At 46.0% G+C, this 22,185-nt stretch overlaps 1 protein-coding gene across 2 annotated transcripts in view; it reads right to left on the bottom strand.

Annotated features, from left to right (window-relative positions):
• Nucleotides 1-634: 634 nt before the first annotated feature.
• The window catches only part of ABCA1 (ATP binding cassette subfamily A member 1), a 112,893-nt gene continuing 91,342 nt past the window's right edge, over nt 635-22,185 (bottom strand). For both annotated transcript variants that reach the window (XM_077345386.1, XM_077345387.1), the window contains exons 33-50: nt 21,446-21,478; nt 20,989-21,094; nt 20,375-20,449; nt 18,367-18,536; nt 17,919-18,096; nt 17,075-17,190; nt 16,642-16,786; nt 15,159-15,282; nt 13,843-13,972; nt 12,709-12,829; nt 12,113-12,175; nt 10,648-10,754; nt 9,949-10,090; nt 8,257-8,391; nt 7,203-7,306; nt 6,643-6,735; nt 5,550-5,793; nt 635-4,082 (exon numbers count right to left, since the gene is read on the bottom strand). In XM_077345386.1, the coding sequence (XP_077201501.1) occupies nt 3,945-4,082; nt 5,550-5,793; nt 6,643-6,735; nt 7,203-7,306; nt 8,257-8,391; nt 9,949-10,090; nt 10,648-10,754; nt 12,113-12,175; nt 12,709-12,829; nt 13,843-13,972; nt 15,159-15,282; nt 16,642-16,786; nt 17,075-17,190; nt 17,919-18,096; nt 18,367-18,536; nt 20,375-20,449; nt 20,989-21,094; nt 21,446-21,478 (2,224 nt within the window). In that variant the 3' untranslated portion in view covers nt 635-3,944. The remainder of the gene's footprint in view (nt 4,083-5,549; nt 5,794-6,642; nt 6,736-7,202; nt 7,307-8,256; nt 8,392-9,948; nt 10,091-10,647; nt 10,755-12,112; nt 12,176-12,708; nt 12,830-13,842; nt 13,973-15,158; nt 15,283-16,641; nt 16,787-17,074; nt 17,191-17,918; nt 18,097-18,366; nt 18,537-20,374; nt 20,450-20,988; nt 21,095-21,445; nt 21,479-22,185) is intronic.

The raw sequence follows: 22,185 nt of genomic DNA, 5'->3' as shown, positions 1-22,185 counted from the left end.
GACCACCCTCTGAAACTACACCGGGGAGAGTTTGTTGCTATAGACAAGGGGAGAAAGAATGAACCGGGCACCAAAAACAAATGGAGTGCTGACCCCAGACCCCAGAATACAACTGATATCTGGGGGCAAAGATGATTTGGTGGACAGTAACATCAGAGATAACACCAGAGAATCCCACTGGTCATCGTTACACCCATGGACCGAGGAAAAGGAGAGATCTGCAATGCCAAGATCCCACAGCTGCAAATACTGTACGTGTACAGGTATTTTCAGAAACAAAAACAAGTAATTGTAAACCTGGGACACTGATACTTCTGTGTTTATAGCCGATGCAGATACATTTACCCATTACTACCACCAGATCTCCTGTTGTTTTGGCTTTGCTCTTTTAAGTACATTATTAATGCTGGTGATTTAAGTGTCAGATGTTGCTTCATGACCTGTACAACACAACAGAGACTCTCGTCACAAAATCCTATTATGCCTGGCACTGTATCCTTTGCCACAGATATTTCAGGGCTAAGAATTTAAAGAGTGTTTTGTGTGGGCGTTTGTCACCCAGCAACAAGCAGTTGTACAGTTTACCAGCCAAGGCTTCAGTGTGAATGCTGCTAAGTAAAGGCATAGCACTGCATTATTTGTAGACCAAGAAAAAGCTTTATTTACTTAATACAAGGCAATTAACAAATGCCTATGAAAGCATCACAAATATTTATTAGCAATACAAATATAGATATTTCTCATGAAAATGTCCATTGAAAGGTGGGTTTTTTTAACTTAATTTGTTTTTCTCCCCTGTGAAACTGCTCTAGATTTTTGCAAAGTTAATATAGGGCATTCCAGTGCAAAAATAGATCCCATGACAGCTAGTGTAAAGTGCTTGGAATGAAGGACCAACATATTAAATGGGGGAGGGGAGGAAACTAGGAGAGAAGGGAAAGTAGAGAAATACATTAAGTTACTGCAGTAAGCAGGTAAGAAAAATAGGAATACAACTGAGCCCCCTGCCCACAAAAATACGTATGACAATTTTGCCACATACACTTTTAAGTGGTAAATGTTCTCAAAACGTTTTCAACAGTGGTTTCATACAATAATACCTGTTATGATTGTTTTTCCCTACCCTACATCCAACAGAAGTGTGTTAAGTGATTGATAATTATTTGAGAACCGTGCTGCATTTCCAGTGCCTCTCCCCATTAGAGGATCTAAGCTAGTTTGTCTGATCCTGCACCTTCCCTCTCGGGCAGGAAGCCATTCCAAGACCCATGGCAGAGTTAAGCAGGTGTTTGGTCCCCCCTTTGGAGGCAGTGAACTGAAATGTGCTTGATTTGGATTAGGAGGTGAAGAGTTGGTTGGTTTGCCCCGCTACCTGGAGGAATCCCAAAGTGCCTTACAGTCCCCTCCCTCTCCCCACAACAGACATCCTGTGAGGTCGGTGGGGTCAAGAAAGAGCACTGTGAGAACTGTGACCCCCCAAGGTCACCCAGCTGGCTGCATGTGGGAATCAAACCCAGCTCTCCAAATTAGAGACCACCACTCTTAATCACAACACCAAGCTGGTACTTTGTCATGCAAGGTGAGGCTTTAGGCGAAAGCACCACCACAGTAGACGGCAAGTCCTCTGCCCTCAGAACCCAGCAGGAATTGCATCTGGTTGATCTCATCTCAAAGAACAGATGAGCCATGACTGACATGGGTCCCCCGTTTGCTTTAAATAGGGGCGTGGTCACCACTAATGGTACCGTTGGTTGAGAGAGGAACGGAAGAAGCTGCTTGTGTCCAGTGATGAGCTGCAAACTGATGAGAACTTAGAACAGCACGTCCCTTCGTACAATGCATTTTTAAAAACTGTTTCCAAAAGTGCTTGGAACGGCTAATTAAGCCGCAGGTGTGAATCGTTCTGACAGATTCATGTGTACAGAGACAGCCTATGACAATATTTGAACACTGCTAAGTATTCATAGTGCTTGCTGTGGGTTAAAGGCAACACCTGCCTAGATTTTGAAAAGTGAAGATGGCATGCATTTTGTAGGGGGAAGTGAGAGGGATATTTAAGGCTTGTAGAAGTCGTTGCAGAATTTGGATGCATTCCAGCAAACCCAGAAGTAAGTTTCACTGAACACACTGGGATTTACTTCTGAGTAAATACACATAGGTCTGAGTTTGAAACCCATTGCTTCTTAAGTAGCCACTAACCTTCTGCTGGACTGCACCAGACTGAGCACGTTTGTAGACCCTGCTGACGTCGCAGAGCTGAAAGTATCTGACAAACACCACCCCAACCCCTTTAAGGAAAAAGATACTCAAAAGTGTCACAAAGAGCAATCAAATAAATCTCACGGCTTTCCCTCTTCTCCCTGTCCATTTTCCACTCAAGCATTTTGTATATCGAGTGGTAGGCTGACTTTTCCTCTTTTGTAAAACCTTCAATGATCAATCACAACAGATGCTGAAAGGTCAGAATTAACAAGAAGCCACCCAATCACTGTCACCACCATTTAAAGCGCTAATTGAAGTGCAAGAGCAGGTGATGCTCTGCAGAATCAAGTGGGCGTGGGGTTTATTTATTAATTCCATTCAGGCCACACTTCTCTCTCCAATAAGGACCCAAAGACGCTTCCGCCGTTGTTCTCCCCTTCTCCTTTTAACCCTCGTAACAACAACCCTGTGAGGTAGTTTAGGCTGAGAGAGCGTGTGACCAAGGCCACCCAGCTAGCTTCTGTGGTAGAGGGTGGATCTGAGCCTGGGCCTCCCCAATCCTACTCTGACCACTCCCCTGGCTGGCTCTCTGGGTTGCAGGACAAGGCGAGACTGGAGTGGGCAGGAGAGACAACGGCGGTTCCTCCCCCCCTCCCGGACTTCAGCTGTGCATTCAAAGGATAATGTCCACTCTCCATGGTGAGAGGTGGCAACTCTACAGCTGACCTAGGAAGGGGAAGCCCCCAAGTGTTGAACTGTAAAGTCATCAGAAATACAATAGTGGCGACTGCTAGAACAGGAAAACGGGCATTCACACAAATCCAAACGTTTTAAGTACAAAAGTGGTCATACAAACATAGTGTTTTTTTTTCTTTTTTAAGTGGTAGTAGAGGACATGAGTCACATAAATAATACTGTCACGAAGGAAAACGGGCACATCAAACACGAGCCTGGGGTGGGGAGGGGATCTGAAAACGGCAGCAGTTCCGCCAAAGTCTAGCATAGCGATAAGCGATTGGTCACCATACCACTGGGAGGGGAATCCTCGCAGCTGTACACACCTGGTTGAGAGTCGACTTTGCCACAACCCAACACAAAGCACGGTACAGTGGATACATACCGTCAAGTGGCACACTTGGTGGCCCCGCTGTTCAGGCCTACCGGGTACGATCGCTTCCTCCACACGTTGGGGTAGGCTCCCGGGGCCAATCGTTGTTACGATAAGGCCATGGCACTGCATTGTGTGGCGAATACTAGGCACTGATTGTGTTGGGGCATTCATTGCCGGCAATGGATGGCGCACCCAAGCATTCAAATTGTAAATAAATAATCACTGGCCGAGAACCAAAAAAAAAAAAAAAAAGAAGAAGAGGAGGAATTCTGTACTAAGTAAAAACACAAGGGAGTATGGCAAAAGACCACAGGGGCAACGGGTGGCCCCACCCTAGAATTTCACAGAGTTATCACGTTAAGAACAACTAGATTCAAGTCTTTCACTAGAGAACAGTACGACAAGGCAATTTCTCCAAGAGGCACTGCCTCCGGAATGGAATATCGTTTTCATTGCATTGAACTGCATTGCATTGAACAGTTACCAGTAGAATGTCCAGTTAATTCTCTTCCCCTCCACAAGTCTCTGTCTTCTTGCTCTCGGGAAGATCCCTTCTTGCTAAGTAACGGTTCAGCTCCCCACTTCTTCTCAGAACGGCTGCGGTCACACCCTGCGTTCCCAGGAGGGCAGCTCATACGTAGCTTTCTTTCACCTTCTCATTTTGCAAGAAGGACAGAACGGCGAGATCTACCACTGTCTGGTTTTTGTGCAACGACAAGTCCTTTGTGTGGTCGTCGTCACTTTGGTCCTTGGCAAAGTTTACAAATACCTCAAGGGAAAGGGAAGAGAAGTCAAGGAGGTCAGTATGGTGGAGGAGGAGGATGCTACACATTGTCGAGTCTGACTCTTGGGGCTGGGGTTACGGCTACTGTAGCCTAGCCTTTAATGCCTGTAGCCAGTCGACCAGAATGGAGGAAAAATGCAATGTTAATAGTGGGCAAATGAAGCTAAACTTGACTGTAAGGCAGTTGTGGAGCTCATGAGGATGGGGATGAAGCCTCTCCCTGTGATTCTGGGAGCTGCTTTGATGTCACAGAGGTGAGGCGGGGAGAGAAGGGGTGCTAGAAAAATCCCATTGCAAAAGGAGCCAGAAAAGTGGGTGGCATGATGCCCATGGGCACCACATGGGAGATTGCAGAGCTATATCTCTGGCGGTTGACTTTTAGCCTGTTAAATTAAAAGGTCAAGGGCTGAGTATATGTTCTTTGCCTGTTAACCGGTGCTCGGTCACTGGCATTTAGCCAAGAACAGTTTTTACTGATAAATGTTATGTGCGCATCTATCCTACTCTTCCTTCAAAGAGTTCAGTGTGGCATACAGCTCTGCCCCCCCTTTTATCCCCACAACAACTAGGTTAGGATAAGAGGAAGCAACTGGCCCTTGGTGGATTTCACAGCTGAGGACTGAACTTGGGTTGCCCAGGTCCTCCTCACCCATCTGTCCAACCACTACATCTTGTTAGTACTTGGATGGAAGTAATATTAGATAATACTACATTTTGTCCATGATGGCTGAAGACAATCACACCACTGGTCAATCAAAACCAGCACTCTGTACTCTGACTGCCAGCAGGTTTCCAGGATCTCAGGCAGAGGTTTCCCACATCATCTTCTACATCAGGGGTAGTCAACCTGTGGTCCTCCAGATGTTCATGAACTACAGTTCCCATGAGCCCCTGCCAGCATTTGCTGGCAGGGGCTCATGGGAACTGTAGTCCATGAACATCTGGAGGACCACAAGTTGACTACCCCTGTTCTACATGACTCTTTTAATTAGTGATGCCAGGGATTGAATCCATAGCCTCCTTCATGTGGAGCTAGTGCTCTCCTAGTAAACCATGGCTTTTACACAACACTAGGTCACTAAGTGATAGATGATTATCCAGAGTGTTCTGGCCACTCTCCTGCTTAAAATTGTATCAATTTCAAAATTCCTACAGGCCTCTGGCAGGTGGTGCTGGTACACTAATGGAAAGGAACGCACACTTCTTCCTCTTCTTTCTGCCAGAGACATGGTGCAAGATTGTCATGACTCACAAGAAACTGCCAATAACTCATGCTTCAAACTATGGTCAGGACTGAAATTATATCTGAAGGAACAACCATTTTTAGCAGCAACCCCATGGTACATGAAAGATGCCCTCCATACTAGAGTCCAAGAAAGTAAACTCTAAGTGGACTCTAAGTTTCCACTTGATGAGCCCGGCTCTTTCAAGGGTAATCCTCCAGAAACTTACTTGGTCAAGTGTGGTCTGGGAAACGGAGTAATCTTCTATGTGGAGTCTCTTTTTGTTCTGGGAGAGGATGCTAAATATCCTAGCCAGCGAGGATGGAGAAGATGGGAGCTGATACTGCAGCATGTTGCGATGCTTCTCCTTCAACACGCTGCCCGGGAAAGCAAGCTCAAAGAAGTCCTGAACAGGTTTCAAGTCTGGGTTTGCCCCTGTTATTCGCACGATTATCGTGTAGCCGTCACCAAATCTGAAAAAAGAGGGGTGCACATTTTCAAATGATGGAGCAGTTCTTTCTTAAAACAAGTGATGAGTTTTTGGAAAAGGTCTGTCTGCCCAGAACTCTGTGCATGCTGCATTCCTGACATGTCATTGGATATCTAGCACAGCATATAGCATCCCAAACTAGCCTCAATTTGAATTTAGTTTCAAATTATTTGCAGCTAGCATACATGGTGGCTGAGAAACATTTGCTTCGACTTACTAACTGGATAGCTCAAATGAGGGCCATTTAACATCATCTCTTTTCATGTGGTGACAGTATTAACCGATGTATCTATTGCACTAGAATTCTATGCTATTTCCCAGTAGTTAAGAGTGAGGCTCTCAGTCCATCTTTCTTTCTGACCCTGGCTGAGACGATGCCTGCTCAGGATTTCACTGGGTACCAATGGACTATCCCTGTACCAATGACTATGGATGCTTCAGCGCAAGACCTCCTTGCAGTTTGGGCACAAGGGAACCTTTTAAAGGAAGCTGGCGGTGAGTCACAAGCTAAACAGATGCTGGAACACTTCCAATCAAAAAATGACTGCCTGGTGGCACAAGCTATGGCCTGAAGTCACATGATGCAGCCACCTTGATGAAGGTCTGGGTCTGATCAGTGCTTGGATGAGAGGCTGTCATGCAGTCCTATGCAGAGGTACACCCATTCTAACTTAATGGGTTGATCTGCAGAGTCAGTTATTTAGTAAAAGGCAAATCTATGCCAGTTTCCAGGGTTCATATAAGTGACTTCCAGGAATGGCCTTAAGAAGACAAACTGCCCTGGTGAGAAAGGCGAGAGGCATGGGGCCACCCACACGAAGCAGTTGCTTACCTGTTCTTCAGGTGCTGGACGCTGCCTAGGCACCTGAACCGCCCGTTGACCATGATTGCCATCCTTGTGCACAGGGCCTCACACTCTTCCATGCTATGGACAGGAAACAGAAACACTGAAGTGCCTGATCGTATATGGATGTGGGTTCATCTCTTTACAGAGTTATGAAACGCACTGGGGACTCTGTGTTGGGTTGGAAAGACTGCATAGAATAAGCCAGGCTTTCTTAATCACGGTTTCGTGAAACCCTGGGGTTTCTTGATGGCCCTGGAAGGGTTTCCTGAATGGGTGGGAGTTAATGAATTGTTAACATGTTTTTAAATTTGTTAAACATGTATTGGTTGATATGACCATAAATAGTCATGTTGACCCCTGCTCCCCAAAATGTCCACTGGTGGGAAGGGGAAGGGGCCCTAGGTGGGCATGTACACAGCTGTACACAGATATATGTGTATTATTGCGCCACTCCTGGGGTTTATTGAAGTTTCAAGAATGTTTCAGGGGTTTCCCAATGGTACAAAAGTTAAGAAAGGCTGGCATAAACAAACATCATCATATACCTGTGAGAGGTAAGGACCACAGATCTCCCTTCTTTAATGACACTCAAGGCACAGTTCCAAAGGAAACGGCGGGCTTTGGGATCCATCCCGGTGGTTGGCTCATCCTACATTTTACAAAGAAGAAAGGAATGCTGATGCCACGGTTGGTGGAGCAGGACTTCTAACAACACCTAGTAGCCGACTGGGAGGGTGGCCACAGCAGACAGCAACACGCCTGGTGAGGCTAGAAGCCACTGTGCACGTTCTATATATGGAATCATGATGAGCAGAAGACACAGCACCTTAGACTGTGCCGTATAAGACTGCTGGTGGAGGCTTGTGTTTCGAAATGTTCCACCACGTTAAAAAAAAAAACTCCTTGAGAAAGGTTTATTTATTTATTTTACAATTTATATACTGCCACTCACGACGAGTCGTCTCGTGGCGGTTCACAAAATATTGATAAAAATAGCACATTCAAATCTTTGATGAGCTGATTTTCTACATGCGGTGAGATTTTTTTAAAAATGAGGAGCAGCACTCAAGCATTTAACCCACCCAAGTGAAGTCTGAATTGACTCTGTTAAGCAGCCACCTTGTTCTGCGCAATGCACGTAAATGGCTCTAACAGGAAGCAGGTGTAAAGCACAATGTGGAATTTTGTGATAAATGGCTCCCTATGAGAATTAATATCCAACACAGTTTCAGTGGGATTCACAAAAATGAGGCTCTGCATGCTAAGGAAGGATGCTTGTATCTTAAGACAGGGGTAGTCAACCTGTGGTCCTCCAGATGTTCATGGACTACAATTCCCATGAGCCCCTGCCAGCATTTACTGGCAGGGGCTCATAGGAATTGTAGTCCATGAACATCTAGAGGACCACAGGTTGACTACCCCTGTCTTAAGAGACTACTTTCCATGACATCATATCACAGAATCATAAGAGTCTGAAGGGGTCCTACAGGCCATCCAGTCCAACCCCCTGCTCAATGATAGCCAACCAATGGTCAACCCCCTGTCTCTGAACACCAAAACCTCGCAAGAATAAGAGCTGCCAAGAGCTCACGCACTCACCAGGAACACAACAGGTGGGCCCCCAATCAGGGCCATTGCTGTGGAAAGCTTGCGCTTGTTCCCACCGCTGTAGCAGTCAGCGTATTTATCGGCGTACTTCACGAGGCCCAGTTTCCGAACAGCCCATTCGCCCACCTGCAGGACAGAAGGCATAGCATGGATGGGAAAGCACAACCTCCAGGATGTCTTGTGTAAGAAGCGGCAGTCTACATCTGTGAGGCTTCTCCCATGACCTCAAGAGAAGTCTACTCTTGTTCCATCAAGACACTCAGCAGGATCCATACCAAGAGGCACTGGAACATCTAAAATCCTTTTAAGCTCTAAGCCAGGGGTGGCCAAACTGTGGCTTTCCAGATGTCCAGGGACTACAATTCCCATGAGCCCCTGCCAGCATGTACTTTGGCCACCTTGGCTCTAAGCGGTCAATAAATAATTTTTTTAAAAAGCTAAAAATGGTTTGAGAGAAGTTTTGAAGCTCAGGGTAAACATACAGTTTTTGTTTTTTTTTAACCTTGAGGCTACATCTGTTCAACACCCCAAAATTATGTTCAGAGAAACATGTCAGGGGCAGGTTCAAAATACATTTTTATCTATTTCAGATTGTTTACCACCTTATAGTCCCCATTATTACATCACGAGTGCATTTAAATATTAGCCCACAGAAGAAGACTCCAATGGGGGTTGAAGCACATTCAGTTATCTGGTTTTTCATAATTTATCCATGTGTCAACATGTTTTGGATTTATGCAATAGTGCGTGATATATGTTGATGCTTTTATGTTTTATATGGGCAGATGTTGAACAGGGGCTCCTGCTGGCCACTAACGCATTAATTTTTGGAGGAAAAAATGTGACAAAACTTTGTTAGCCACCACCCCTGGTCAATTCATTTCCCCCCAAAACATGGGTTTGTCACTACATGGCACATTTCTGTTGAGTACATGCTGTTTTCAACAGTCATGTCTCCCCCCTCCCCCCCCCCAAAGAAAAAGGATCCTGGGAACTGTAATTGGATCAGGGAGCTGAGAATTATCTGGGAATTCCCTGGCCACATAAAATCGCTGTTTCCAGGATTTCCTCAACATTATTGCGCAGTGCAGCTATCTATTTGAAATGTGAGTAAATGTGAGTTTTGACTGTCTGACTTTTTTTTTTGCAATAACTTCAGAAAGTGTTGGATTTAGGGTGGTGATGGAAAAGAACAGTTCAAAGGACAAGGCTGGATGGTAAAGGACAGCCTGACAACTGCCACTGTTCAGTTTCTGACCAGCACAATGCAAAGGCACACAGAGATATAAGCACTGGCCTGTGTTACAAAGCGGTGGGTTGCATTTCTTTGAAGAAGCTCACTGGAGAACATCCTTCCTGGTCTTAAGGCAAAAACATCCCCTTGCTGGGACAGGAGCTTGGCTGACATGGATTTGGGGACATTACAACTGGGAGGGGGTTAGAGGCAAGTTTGATCCTACGGGATATGTTTTATGTCTTTTTATTTTAAATCCCCCCTGTCCCCCCAGATAGTATCTTAGTACCTTGGGATTCTGGCGAGGTGACAGAGAACTGTTTCCTAGAAAAGGACATTCCCCTTCCCTCAGACTGTGCTGTGCGGTCATGGCACCGTGTAGGAGACCCAACTACAGGGCATTTCTCGTGGCCACTCAGGTGGTCTCCCTGATGTCTCCTTGGATTTACCTTGCAAACTTCTTTCTCCGGAACGCCTCTTAAGAGCGCAAAGAATTCCAGGTGTTCTCTCCCTGTCAGCAGTTCAGTAATGGCATCAAACTGAGGGCAGTACCCCATATTCTGATGGACCTCTTGGATGTCAGACAAGATGCTACGGAGAGAGAAAGAGAGGATGTTTTGTCAGTGCCAACCTGCGGCTGCAGGTATACCTGTCCTTTCAGAATCATCCTGCACAGGCAGTGTGCTAAACGCTTTCATGTGCAACCTTCGATTATTGCTTGGATTTTGAAAGGGTGCCTTATTAATTCTGGACTCACGATGGTGGCAATGGAAACTGTTGTCAAGGCACTGCTGATTTAAACAACCTCCGTAAGGTTTTGAAGGCAAGAGGTGTCTAGAGGAGGTTTGCCATGGCCTTCCTCTGCTTAGCAATCACTGTTTTGGTTAGCGGTCTTCTATCCAAGTACTGCGCATGACTGACCCTGCTTAAGAGCATCAGGCTGCCAAAATTTCTATAGCCCTGATCATAAGGATGGCTGTCACCAAAGCAACAGGATCCACACTTAAAGAGACAGGGAGAAAATCAGCTTTCCACAGTGTGTCACTGAAACTCTGTCTGCATCGTTAGAATTTCAGCATACAGAAAAATAAGCAAAAGAAAAGTAACAAAACATTTTGTACACAGGCTGCTGCCAGGTTCCCTCTTACCTGTTTCCCTTTAGAAAAGCATCCCCTCCTGTAACATCCGTATCTCCAGTCAGCATCTTGAAAGTAGAGGATTTGCCAGCTCCATTCACACCGAGGAGCCCGAAGCACTAAAAACACCAACGTGACCACATTAACACACCCCTTGCTAATACAGATTCAGCACATCTCTCTCACTCTTCCCTTGCAACGATGCACGGCATCAGTAGAAGCCAGCTCCATTTTCACTTCATGGTGATTTGGCAGGTACATCTATCACTCTGTATACATAAATGTCACAAGTCTTGCTAGGGCCTCAGCACAGAGAGATGCGCACCCTCATCCAATGGGAGGCCACACATGGGAGGAAGCAGGACTGCAGGCACATTCCTCTGTCTGGGGGTGGGGCTGGGAAAAGATGCTGCAATTCTATCCAAACAGGGCAACCGAGTGTTTGCCAGCATAAGACATTTTCAAAAAGCTGAAACCCTGGTTCAGGAAGAAGATGAGAGGGGAGATTCACACTCCCTTAGCCTCCCCTTTATTGCCCATTGAAGTTTCCAGGAGTGCCCTGGTTGTCCTGCACACACTCTAGTGGACCAAAGCCATGGGACTTTGGAGAAAGTTGCTATTTTAATATTCACGGCTACATGTACAGTGGGCTGGAGTCAGATCACTTGGATGTTAGCCTGGTTTTATTCCTAATTAAATCAATTGTGGGAAATGCTTCAACCTCAGTGCTCCAGCTTAAGTGATTTAGGGATCAGCTGGTGGCCTTCTAACTTGTTCAGAAAGGGAGAATGAGGCTTGCTCTAGCACTCTTGCAGAATATACATTGTCTCCAGCTCCCCTGATTTGCAAGGGCAACCTCTACAGCTGTGGGTATTTTCTTATAGTGGTCCTCTGCAATGGCTGAGGGGAATGCTGAGTTAGAGTCCTAATAGTTTTTAGCAGGGCACCCATGCAGCACTGGGTTCCACCATTCAGCTGGCTTGATGGAGCTGACTCCCAATCATTATCTCAAACTACAAAGCACAGGCTTTTCTATCCATATAACAAAACATTTAAATTCCTCATTGTCCCTTCTGCTTGGACCCTTCACCCCCTGGACACGATTTCACCTAGTATTTCATTGGTAGTGGAGACTTAAGATGGATTACACCAGGCAGAACCAGGCAATCCAGCAGCATGACACCCCTAATGAACAACACAGGAGGACGAGGATCACAAACTAGACATTATGCAGAAAAGGGTACCAGATATGCCACAGTACATAGTACAGAAAATGGAATGACCAAAGTAGGATACCATATAGTAAGAGCAGGATAATGCATATGATAAGCCAGGAGTAGTCAAACTGCGGCCCTCCAGATGTCCATACTACAATTCCCATGAGCCCCTGCCAGCATTTGCTGGGAATTGTAGTCCATGGACATCTGGAGGGCCGCAGTTTGACTACCCCTGTGATAAGCAGACCCTCAAGACTCACCTCCCCAGGTGGAATCCCAACACAGATCCTATCCACAGCTGGTTTCAACTTCCGTCTGTATATCTGGAAAGCAAAGAAGAAATTTGCCCATTAGATGGTCAACAACTGGAGTTTATGGATTCCACACAGTCGTGCCTCTTCCTAGGCAAAACGAATTAACAGCAGTGCCTTAAGGTTACAATCCGGTTCCCAGAAGACCACCATCTTGCCTTTGCTTTGTAAATTCATTGACTCTGCATGAAAATATCATTTGTCCAAGGGCTACAGCATGTATCTACAATACAAATTGTTATCAGTGGTTGCAACCCTGGAGGCCTGTAGGGAATGCCTGAAAACACAGAGGCCTACCACTGAATGCCAATCACCATTTCATGATCACTGTCGGCATTCACTAATCTACCTTCATAACCATGGACCAGTTGGAGGTTACACAGCAGTAGCTTTTGGTGGAATGTTTCCAATGGAAAAATTCACTCACTTTCAATATGCGTCTTTCTGCCACAATGGGGATATTTTTCATCAAAGGCACTGGCAGCCAATCCTTGGGGATTGAGAAATTCACACAATATGCATCATGAACTTGCCCCTTTTCTTACCTTAGTCAGCTCCTTGATTTCCAAGATATCACTCTGTCCACCCCCATTAGTGATCCTCTGCCTCTCTCTGTTCACATCCTCATCTTCGTCATGCACAGGCGGAAGCTTGGCACAGACTGGCCTTCAAAAGGCAGACAATGCAATGGGTTACAGGGGGTCGATGGAGATGGAAACAAACTCAAGATGTGCTAAGTAAAGAACAGACTAGTCCTGCACTAGAGCAGTCCATCTGCATTCTGCAGGGGGAGCACCTGGTCTCAGTTCGTAATTGACATAGGGGGGAAACGGTAGCCAAAGGACAAGTCAAAACACACTCTGTAACCTCAGTGATCTTGCAGGAGAAAGGGTAGTGGGTGCATCAGGCAGTGGTAAAGACCATGGTGCCCATGGGCACCATGCCGAAAATCACTGTTAGAGAGATCAGAGCATCAGTTGCTGCAGGCCATTTATTACATTTTTAGGCCTACGCATAAGAGGCATACCTAGAATGGACAACATGAATGCAACAAACACAACCGCATCTTACAAAGATGCTCATCAAGGTGTTGGTATTCGGCTGTTGCTCTCTGCTGAGTACATTTGGGAGGCAAAAATCTTGGCATAAAGCACTCTTGATCAGGGATGCTACAGACATGGTATTTACCCCACGGATCCTCCTGAAATGGACGGGTCCCTTTTGTGATGGCAGGTGAGGAGAGCAGGCAAAGACGGGGCAAAATGAAGGGAAACAATTCCTGGGGAGGAGCTGTGCTGCAAAAGCAGACAGTGGCACTTGCTAAAATAATGAAACATGTTGTAGGTATCCTTCGGCTCCTGTTTATTAGAACAGAGATATGGCAGAAGAATGGGGAAAGGGCAACAAAGGGAAAATGTCTGCAAGTAAACAGGAATTTGAGGGAAGGCAGTCAGTTCTAGGGAAATACTCAGAAGTTACTGGGGTGATGGTGGAAAAGGAAGGGAGGGTTTCGGATATGCTCAGATTGTTCCTTTGTGTTCCTTCTTTTCCTAAATCAATTTTCTAGAAAATAAAGTGCTTGTCTTGATTCCCCCATCCCTCAAAGGAGTCATATTCTCGTGCCACATCTCACTCCATGACGGCCCTTCCCAGGACATTTGTCAGAGAGGCCAGCTTACCTGGGTTTGATGAAGAACCTGTACTGGATGAGCACCGTGATGAGGAAGAAGACAGCACCTTCCACAGCCATGGCAAAAAGGTTGCGCCCCACCAGGTCCCAGGAGAGGGGGGAAACAAAACGGTTCTCACCTGATGGGAAATGGCAGAAATATTCTTTGCAGCTGTCCCCAGGAAAAAAAACTTATCAACTACAACATTGCATACAATAAGCCAGCCTTTCTCAACTTTTTTACTGCTGAGAAACCCCTGAAACATTCTTCAGGCTTTGAGAAACCCCAGAAATGGCGCAATCATTCAGAATAGGGTTGGGAAGCATAGCTGTGTATGCACCTATCCAGGACCCTCTTGTGCCCACCCCCCTACCAGGCCCATCACTGGCCATTTTGGGAGGGAGGGTGTGTCCCATATACGGTCATATCACTCAATAACTGTTTAACAAATTTCAAATCTACATAAATCCTTCCAGGGTCCTCGCAAAACCCTGGTTGAGAAAGCCTGCAGTAAGCTATTGTTTTATATATCCAAGCACTTCGTACAACATTTTAGCATCAACTGTTCATCTGAACAGAGGACATGATGGAAGTATCCAGAAAAATGGATAATAATCACTGCTTCTCAAAGAGAGTATCATGTTTACTCTGCTCATTCACATAAAATTCAGGGTTTTTTTCATCCACCGGGTAGGACAAGCATTTGCCACTGAATGTATACTTAGATAAAGAGCAGTAGCCAGTCCTAGCTCTCAAGTGCACAGGCTTGATGCGCATCTTTGCAAACACAAGGATTGTCCCCATTTGTTTCTCCCCTGCATTTTCAAGGAAATGTTTAGCACTGCTTAAGCAAGCAACCTAAAAAGAGTTACATCTTTCGCAATCCCCTAAAGTCAATGGCTTTGTAAAGGAGTGACTCTTCTTAGTCTGGCTCTGGGTGTAGAATATGCCTTGAGAATCCGAGAACTTTATCTCCTTAAAAAGAAATGTCTAGCCTTTAGGAAAATATGCTAGAAAGGGTAAGAGCAATGACTGCTGAAATCTCAAAAGCCATAACAGTACAGAGAGTTTGGGGCTGGGTACTGTGGTGCTCTGCGTAGGTGTTTGCTCCATTACTAACGAATCTAGGGTACAATGAGCAGAATAGTAAAGAACAAAATAGACAGACCAAAAGCATGCAAACATGCCCCATTTCTATCATTGATCCAAGTTCCAGAATTCCATTTCCCTTTGTGAAGAATTTGGATTGCCAGGAGCAGACGCCTCTCCACATTCCAGATCGGTGCCACAGAATTCCGTGCCATGCTGTGCAACCTCTCACTTACCAAACCTTTCCAGAGCATCTGCCATGGCTTGGTTCTTCACCATGTCGATCAGCCCACGGCCCAGACAGAAGTGGGGGAAGATGAGGAACACCGACTTCAGGATATCGTTGATGTCATTCAGCTTCTAAAGACGGGAAAAGCAGCAGCAGGTCAGCTGTTTGGAAAGGTCGCCAAGAGGAAAGGAGGCCCAAAAGCAGGAAATGTACGATCTGGCAAGCACGGCCCAATCTCTAAGGCCTTCCGGAATCAACGAGCGAGCAATTTGAGAATTAAAGATTGGGCTGCCTGATGGTAAAGAGAGTTTGCCTGAGGATTCCTCACTGGGTAGACTGCAAATCTACATTGGGGAAAGGGGGGGACAGTTCTGAAAGCCTGAAGCAAAGTTGTGCCTAGTGACTAGCTGGTTCCCTCTCACATTAACAAGAAATAAACCAGCACACCATTAATTCAGCTGAACAATCAATTCGGAGCGTTTTCAATGTTCCGTCTAGATTGTACCCAATTATTCACTCAAACTCTGATTGGTCACAACACTATTCTAAGCCCTTTTCAGATGTTATATCCATGTGTGCTGGGAGACCACCAAACTGAGCACATCCCCCAGTACACACGGTCACCATGTTGTCTGAACAGGGGCCATGCACATAGAGCCTAACATGTACAAACTGACTGCTGGATTTCCCAAGGTATTCTGAAGCTGTACATGCACATAAAACAAACATGCCGCCCCTGTTCAGGCAACATGGTGACCACAAGCACTGACATTATAGCAGGTACACTCACTCCCAATATTCACAGCTGCCTGACTCCCAGCATGGGTCAGAACAAGGTCTGAAAAGATTTTAGGCAATACGCAAACTGCAGCAGAATTCTGCCGTTTATCCAGCATCCAAGAATCCTGGGTTTCCTTTTTCACATCAAGAGAGACTGCTAGTTTTGGTTCATATGGTGAACGGCTTTGTTAACGTGTGGGTGGTGTGGGCGAAGGACTTATAACAAAGAGGCTTATAAGATTAGCATGATTCTACAGAACCAGCATACATTTTTCTCCATGTATCAACCTAGATGCTTAAAAAAAACCACAACCAAATTGTGGCCAGATTTGGCAACTAGCAGATGTTAAGTCAACAAAATCCCACCAAGAGCCCCAATTCACACGGTGAAACCTGAGCTGACCTCAAGCACACATCTGAACTTGGCTCAGGGTCAAACTCATTGTGATGGTGCCCACAGGTCTGACCCACAGATACACCCACCATTTCCAGGCGCTTTAAAAATGCTGTGAGGACCCAATCCTGATTGGGTTGAGGTGCTCTTGGGCCCCCCAAAATGCACTGTCAAGTATCAAAATGCCCACCCCCTCCATCTAGTTTGGCCCTCGGCATTCAGGTTTGGCTGTCTTTAAGCCTTAAGACAAAAGCAAAAGCGAAGCAATAAGCTCCAAAAGGAAGCCAGCAGGTAACACTGGCCATGGAGAACTTACATTGTTGGTGAAAAGCTCAAGGACAAAGGTGGCCACGCTCCCGTTGATCCCGATGAAGAGGTTCATGCTTGTCAGCACCACATAGGCTGTGCTTGGGATCTTGAACACAAAGGATGCTGGGTACATGAGAGGGGTGATGGACCACCTGGCAAGTGAGAGGGAGGCAGCATGAAGGAGTCCCTTTCAAGCAGACAGCACCTTTTACCCTTCCTTTCCTCCAAGGATCTCAGGCAGGACACGTGGTTCTTTCCCCTTCTTCATTTTATCCTCACAACACTCCTGTGAGGTAAGGTAGGCTGAGGCACAGTGACGGTCACTTCAAGCAAGTTTCCTGCTGGCCCAGCAAGGAGCCTGAACCTCCCCGATTCTAGCCCCAGCTGGCGCTCATCCCTCCTTAGCTCCTCCCACCTACCCACCAAAAGCCTTTCCTTACCCATACAGCAAGAGGAGAAGAGCGAGCACCGGTAGATTGGAGGAGGACACGTAGGACTTCTGCTGGAAGCAGATGAAGATGATAATGACCAGAGTGGCAGGAACCACATAGTTGCACTGCAAGTGAAAAACAGACACACACAGTCAACACAGCTCCCAGTTAAAGGATGCCAATAGAATGCATTAAATAAAATTAAATAGGGAAGGACCTCATTCCCTTTACACAAGTGCCTAACTGCTTCAGCAAATCTAACCGTGATGAAACAAAGAGGAGGAGGAGAACGAGAGTTGTTTTTCATACGCCACTTTCATTACCCAAAGCAAAGTTAATTATCTTTCCCTTCTTCAATAATTCGTCAAGGGCTAAGTGGGCGGAGAATGGGAGGGACCAGTCCAGGTGAGGAGCCAATCAGAAGGCCAGACAGCAATTCTAGCCAGTGGGGTGAAGGCACAATCTAGGCCCTCACCAGGACAGGCCAGAAAGGCTTCTAGGCCCTCACCAGGACAGGCCAGAAAGTGACAGGGAAGCGACAGGACACCACGAGTAAAGAAGGAGGCCTTCCCCTCGGGCCTAGAAGCATACTGTGTGCTTCTAGGCCCGAGGGGAAGGCCGCGCCACTGCTGGGGGGAGGGGGGAAGCAGGCCTTCCCATCAGGCCCAGAAATGCCACACCCGGGGGCAATGCCACCTCTATGTGTCTGCTGGGCAGCCATGGGGGGGGGGGAGCTTTCAAAACCCATTCTCATGATCTAGTAAAATTATAAAAGACCATTTCAGTGCTGCTAGTCTAGTACACGCTCTCTTTCAGATATCAAGGAGGGAGAATGAAACAGATACAGCCTTACCATATCCCAGACGAAGTTGGCCAGCCAGTAGATAACCGGCTTCACCCCACTGATGAACTGCAGGTGCTTGGCCTTGCTGACTCGCTCCTGGATCAAGAAAACCACAAAGCTGGCCGGGACAAAGGACATGGCAAAGATGACGCAGATGGAGACCAAAACATCCACTGACGTGGTCATCCTGAGAGCAAAACGAAATAAGCAAAGGGTGAGAAATACCGCCTTGCAAATCCATTGGATACATGGCAAGGCAAAAGTCAACTAAATCCCAGAGGAACCACTCAGAGACAGAGAGAGAGGCTGATTTCAACTGCAGTCCCTGGTTATGTCATTGGACCACACAGATCAGAAACTGCTGAAGAGATCGTCCTTTAAGGAAGGATGTTCTCTTCTTTGCTTCCCTGTCCCTGGGGCCTGTTTCTCTCCACCCCATCCCACTTCCAGGACTTACAAGGCGACTTCGGACAGCTGTTGCTTGGTCAGGTTCAAGGGGTGGTTGTAAGCCGTGATGCCGTAGGTGCTGGGGTTCTCCCCGTCCTGCAGGTTAGCCCGGAGGATCGCATTGTTGATCACATTGAGAAAGGAGCCAACGGCGTGCCAGCCCTTGTTATTGAACCACACCTGAAGAAAGGGAAGGGGCAGAGGCATTCATGGGGTGAAATGGGACCATCTGCCCCCATACAATCCAGCCCTCCCTGTTCTCTGTGTCTTCTCTGCCTTTGGAGTTTGTGGGGGGGGGGGGGACAACCAGAGATAAGGTATTTTCTGTGGTGGCATCTGAGGCTTGCCAGGCTCTCACTTTACTTTAAAAGCACCAGGCCAAAACCCAACTTTTTACTCAGTTTATCTTATCAGCTTTTTAGTGAAGATTCTATGAAGATTCAAGGGGATGGCAGGTTATAGTGGATGAGCGATAGGGTTGTGAGTGTCCTGCACTGTGGGGGTGGACTAGATGACCCAGGAGGTCCCTCCCAACTTTGTTATTCTATTAATTTGATTCTAGTGGCCTGCTTCTATTTTATGGATTTTTTAAAATTATTATTATGCCAGCATGGTGTAGTGCTTAAAGAGCAGCAGCTCCTAATCTGGTGTGCCAGATTTGATTCCCCGCTCCTCCACATGCAGCTAAGCTGAGTGACCTTTGGCTCGTCACAGCCCTGATAGAGCTGTTCTGACTGAGCTGTTCTCTTAAGAGCTCTCTCAGCCTCACCTCCCTCACAAGGTGTCTGTTGTGGGAAGATTGTGTCTGCTGTAAGACATTTTGAGACTCCTTTGGGTCTTGATTTTTTAAACATGGCTTGTTTTTATACTGTGGATTTTAATTTTAAGGCGCCTCAAATGGGACTCTGAAGAGGGGGTATAGACCTTTAAGCTAAATAGATATACAAAGGCCAATTCAGTTTCAGGAGCCCTCAAATCAGCAGGGGGTGGGGCTGGTTCAAGGCATACGAGCTCAATGGCTTCATGTAACTTTGGCCAAGACCTTGCCCAAATTTAATGGCCAACTTAATACAAGAGGTGAGCCAAGAGACTGAAATGTAACAAGCCTAAGGGAAGTGTTTGCAACATTGATCGCTGTGCTCTTAGCACACTCTCCCTTGCCATTCATCAGGGCACTTGCTTGCTTAGGAGAGCATGATCAGGACTGTGCTGCAGGAAATGAATTTATTAAATAGTTAAGGAGAGCTACGATCCCAAAGTGCTCATTCACGATGCCCTTTCACTGCTCTGGTCTTGCCTCCTCCATCATGAGTTTGCATCAGGTGTAACAGGATCACCCATTTATTGAGGAAGCTTCCTAGTACATTTTTCAGAAATTATTATTATTATTATTATTATTTATTATTATTTACTATTATTATTATTATTTATTATTTATTATTAATTAGACTTGTATCCCACTGCTTTCCAAAGACTCACGGCAGCTTACAACATAAAGCCCATTATACTCCCTACAACCACAAAGTATTGGCGGCCTAGAAATCCCTCCCTAGAGGTGGGGAGTGTCGATGTAATACAGCTGAAACTGAGGAGGGGCCATGATATCCCTAGAACTGGGACTGGCCTCAACCAAAGACCTGGCGGAAGAGGTTTTGCAGGCCCTGCGGAACTGGATAGCTCCGTCAGGTCCCTCAGCTCTCCCGGGAGCTCATTCCACCAGGTTGGGGCCAGGACTGAGAAGGCCCCAAGATCACTGCTTGGCGGTTGCCTTTCTTCCAACCCAGGAACCATATCCAGACTCATACAGGTGCACATGTGGTACACTCCTCTGAGGCTCGCTAAACATAGTTCTCATACAATAAAAGTAAAATGTTGCAGTTTTTAAGTGTGAAATGTGCCACCAGTATTAATTCGGGGGAGGGGAGGGGGGCAGATGTATCTCAGCTGCCAAGAGTTTGAGAGGCAATGCTGTGGATTCCCAGGGCCTCTTGCTCTGTTCGATCAGGTATAGAAATTACCTTTACATTATTGTTTGTATCCAGTCCCTTCATGAAGTTCCCCAGACTGTTCAGAAAGCGCTCTCCAGAACTCCCCTTAAAAAAGAAAATCACAAGTTGGTACATGGTTGGATTAAACTGCTTGTTTTCTGGGAGTCTTGTGGGATCTTAAAGAATAGCGGAGCTTTATTCCAGCATGAACTTTTTCAAATCAGGGCTCACTCAGTGGCTCCTGGTAGTTATTTTACGAGTGGGCATGAAAACAAATGAACCAGCAACACCGCCAAGAGGCCAGAAAAAAAACAGGTAGTACAGGGCGAGATGCAATTGTGCAACATTCAGTGTCTTCATGGCCTCTAAAGAAATAGTTTCTAGCTCATGAGAGTTTGGAATAGCATTGTGCTAGTCACTGAAGCGCTACAAGGCTCCTCTTTATTTTTGCACCAACAAATTCACACAGCTGTCCTCCTGGGATTATTTCCTTGGCAATTTGTGTGGAGTCATACATTGCCATACATCTCTGCCATACATTGGTTAACTGCATGGCCAACTTGGCAGCAATGCCTGGCCAGCCAATATTCCATAAGGCCATAACCATTCAAGGGATTCTGGTGCTGATGTTTCAACCTGCTTACCTTGGCCAGTTCCAGGATCTTCTTCACTTGTTTGATGGCATCATTCACTTCCTGACTCGGAGGAAGCACAAGAGAACTACTGGCCCCCAGTGAAAATCCTCCGTACCTATAAGTCACATTAAAATTATGGTTAACATACTAGAGAGTTTTTGCAGGCTCCGTGGGAAGAACTGCTAGTGCTAAGCCCAGCTTGGTGTCTCATAACGGCGCTGGGAGATTTTGTTCGGGGAAAGGTCACGCAGAAAGGCTTAATTCTCCATTCTGCCAGCAGCACTGCCCTGGTCCAAATCAGTCCACCCACCCATCCCTGCCCCCCTACAGTGGGGTTTTAATGTTTAAAATGGTAGAGAGATCCAGTCATCTGGCCCAGAGTACTGTAGATTTGTTCCAAAAGAAGTCTCAGATGAAAGAAAATAAACAAGCCTGACCAAGTTAAAGGAGAAAGAAGTTATCTTACCTGAATTCATTCACCCAATGCTTACTCTTCAAACTATGGAGGCAAAAAAGAAAAGTGTTTGTTAGCCACCTGGCAAGAGACACCCAGGGAACATCAGTAAGAATACAAATTACAAATTACAATAAAGTTACATCAAAACTATAATAGAAACTTAAAAATTTGCCTAAGACTACTGTCACTAGCTCCTGCAAGCCCATTTCATTTTCAAGAAGACAGACCAATGGGCCAGCTAACAGACTGAAGTCAATGTCAGAAACATCTGGCCCAATGAGGAGAAATCCAACAATTACTATCCCCAAGTAGGGGCAAGCTGGGGGCCAAGATGGATAGTTGAGGTGCAGTCTGATCTCAACCAAATGCCTGTCTTCTTCAGAAACATTGGAAATTAGGAGCTCTGCAAGTGAGTGGGCTGGGGATCTCAAAATGGGAATGTTCAGCACCTTGCCTTCATAAAGAATTTTTTTTGGGGGGGAGAACCACTCACTATAATTGTATAGCATTATGGACAATGAAGACAGGGCTAGTTTCTCATTCAGAAAACTATATGGAAAGGTAACTGTCTATTTCCTATGTGAATTTGGTGAGAGATTTATTTTCTTTCTTTTTTGGAGACACGTTGCAGAGATTCGCTGTATTTCCCAACATATGAAAAACATGCACCCAAAAGGTAATTCAGTGGTTACCCCCAAAAATGTCCAAGGCAAAATCAGATCATTTTGCAGGACAAGCAATACCAGTCT

This window comes from Paroedura picta, chromosome 7 (genome assembly GCF_049243985.1).
Source record: "Paroedura picta isolate Pp20150507F chromosome 7, Ppicta_v3.0, whole genome shotgun sequence".
NCBI classification, from domain to species: domain Eukaryota; kingdom Metazoa; phylum Chordata; class Lepidosauria; order Squamata; family Gekkonidae; genus Paroedura; species Paroedura picta.
Note: the sequence above shows the minus strand (reverse complement) of the source record. Positions and strands in the feature narration are given on the sequence as shown.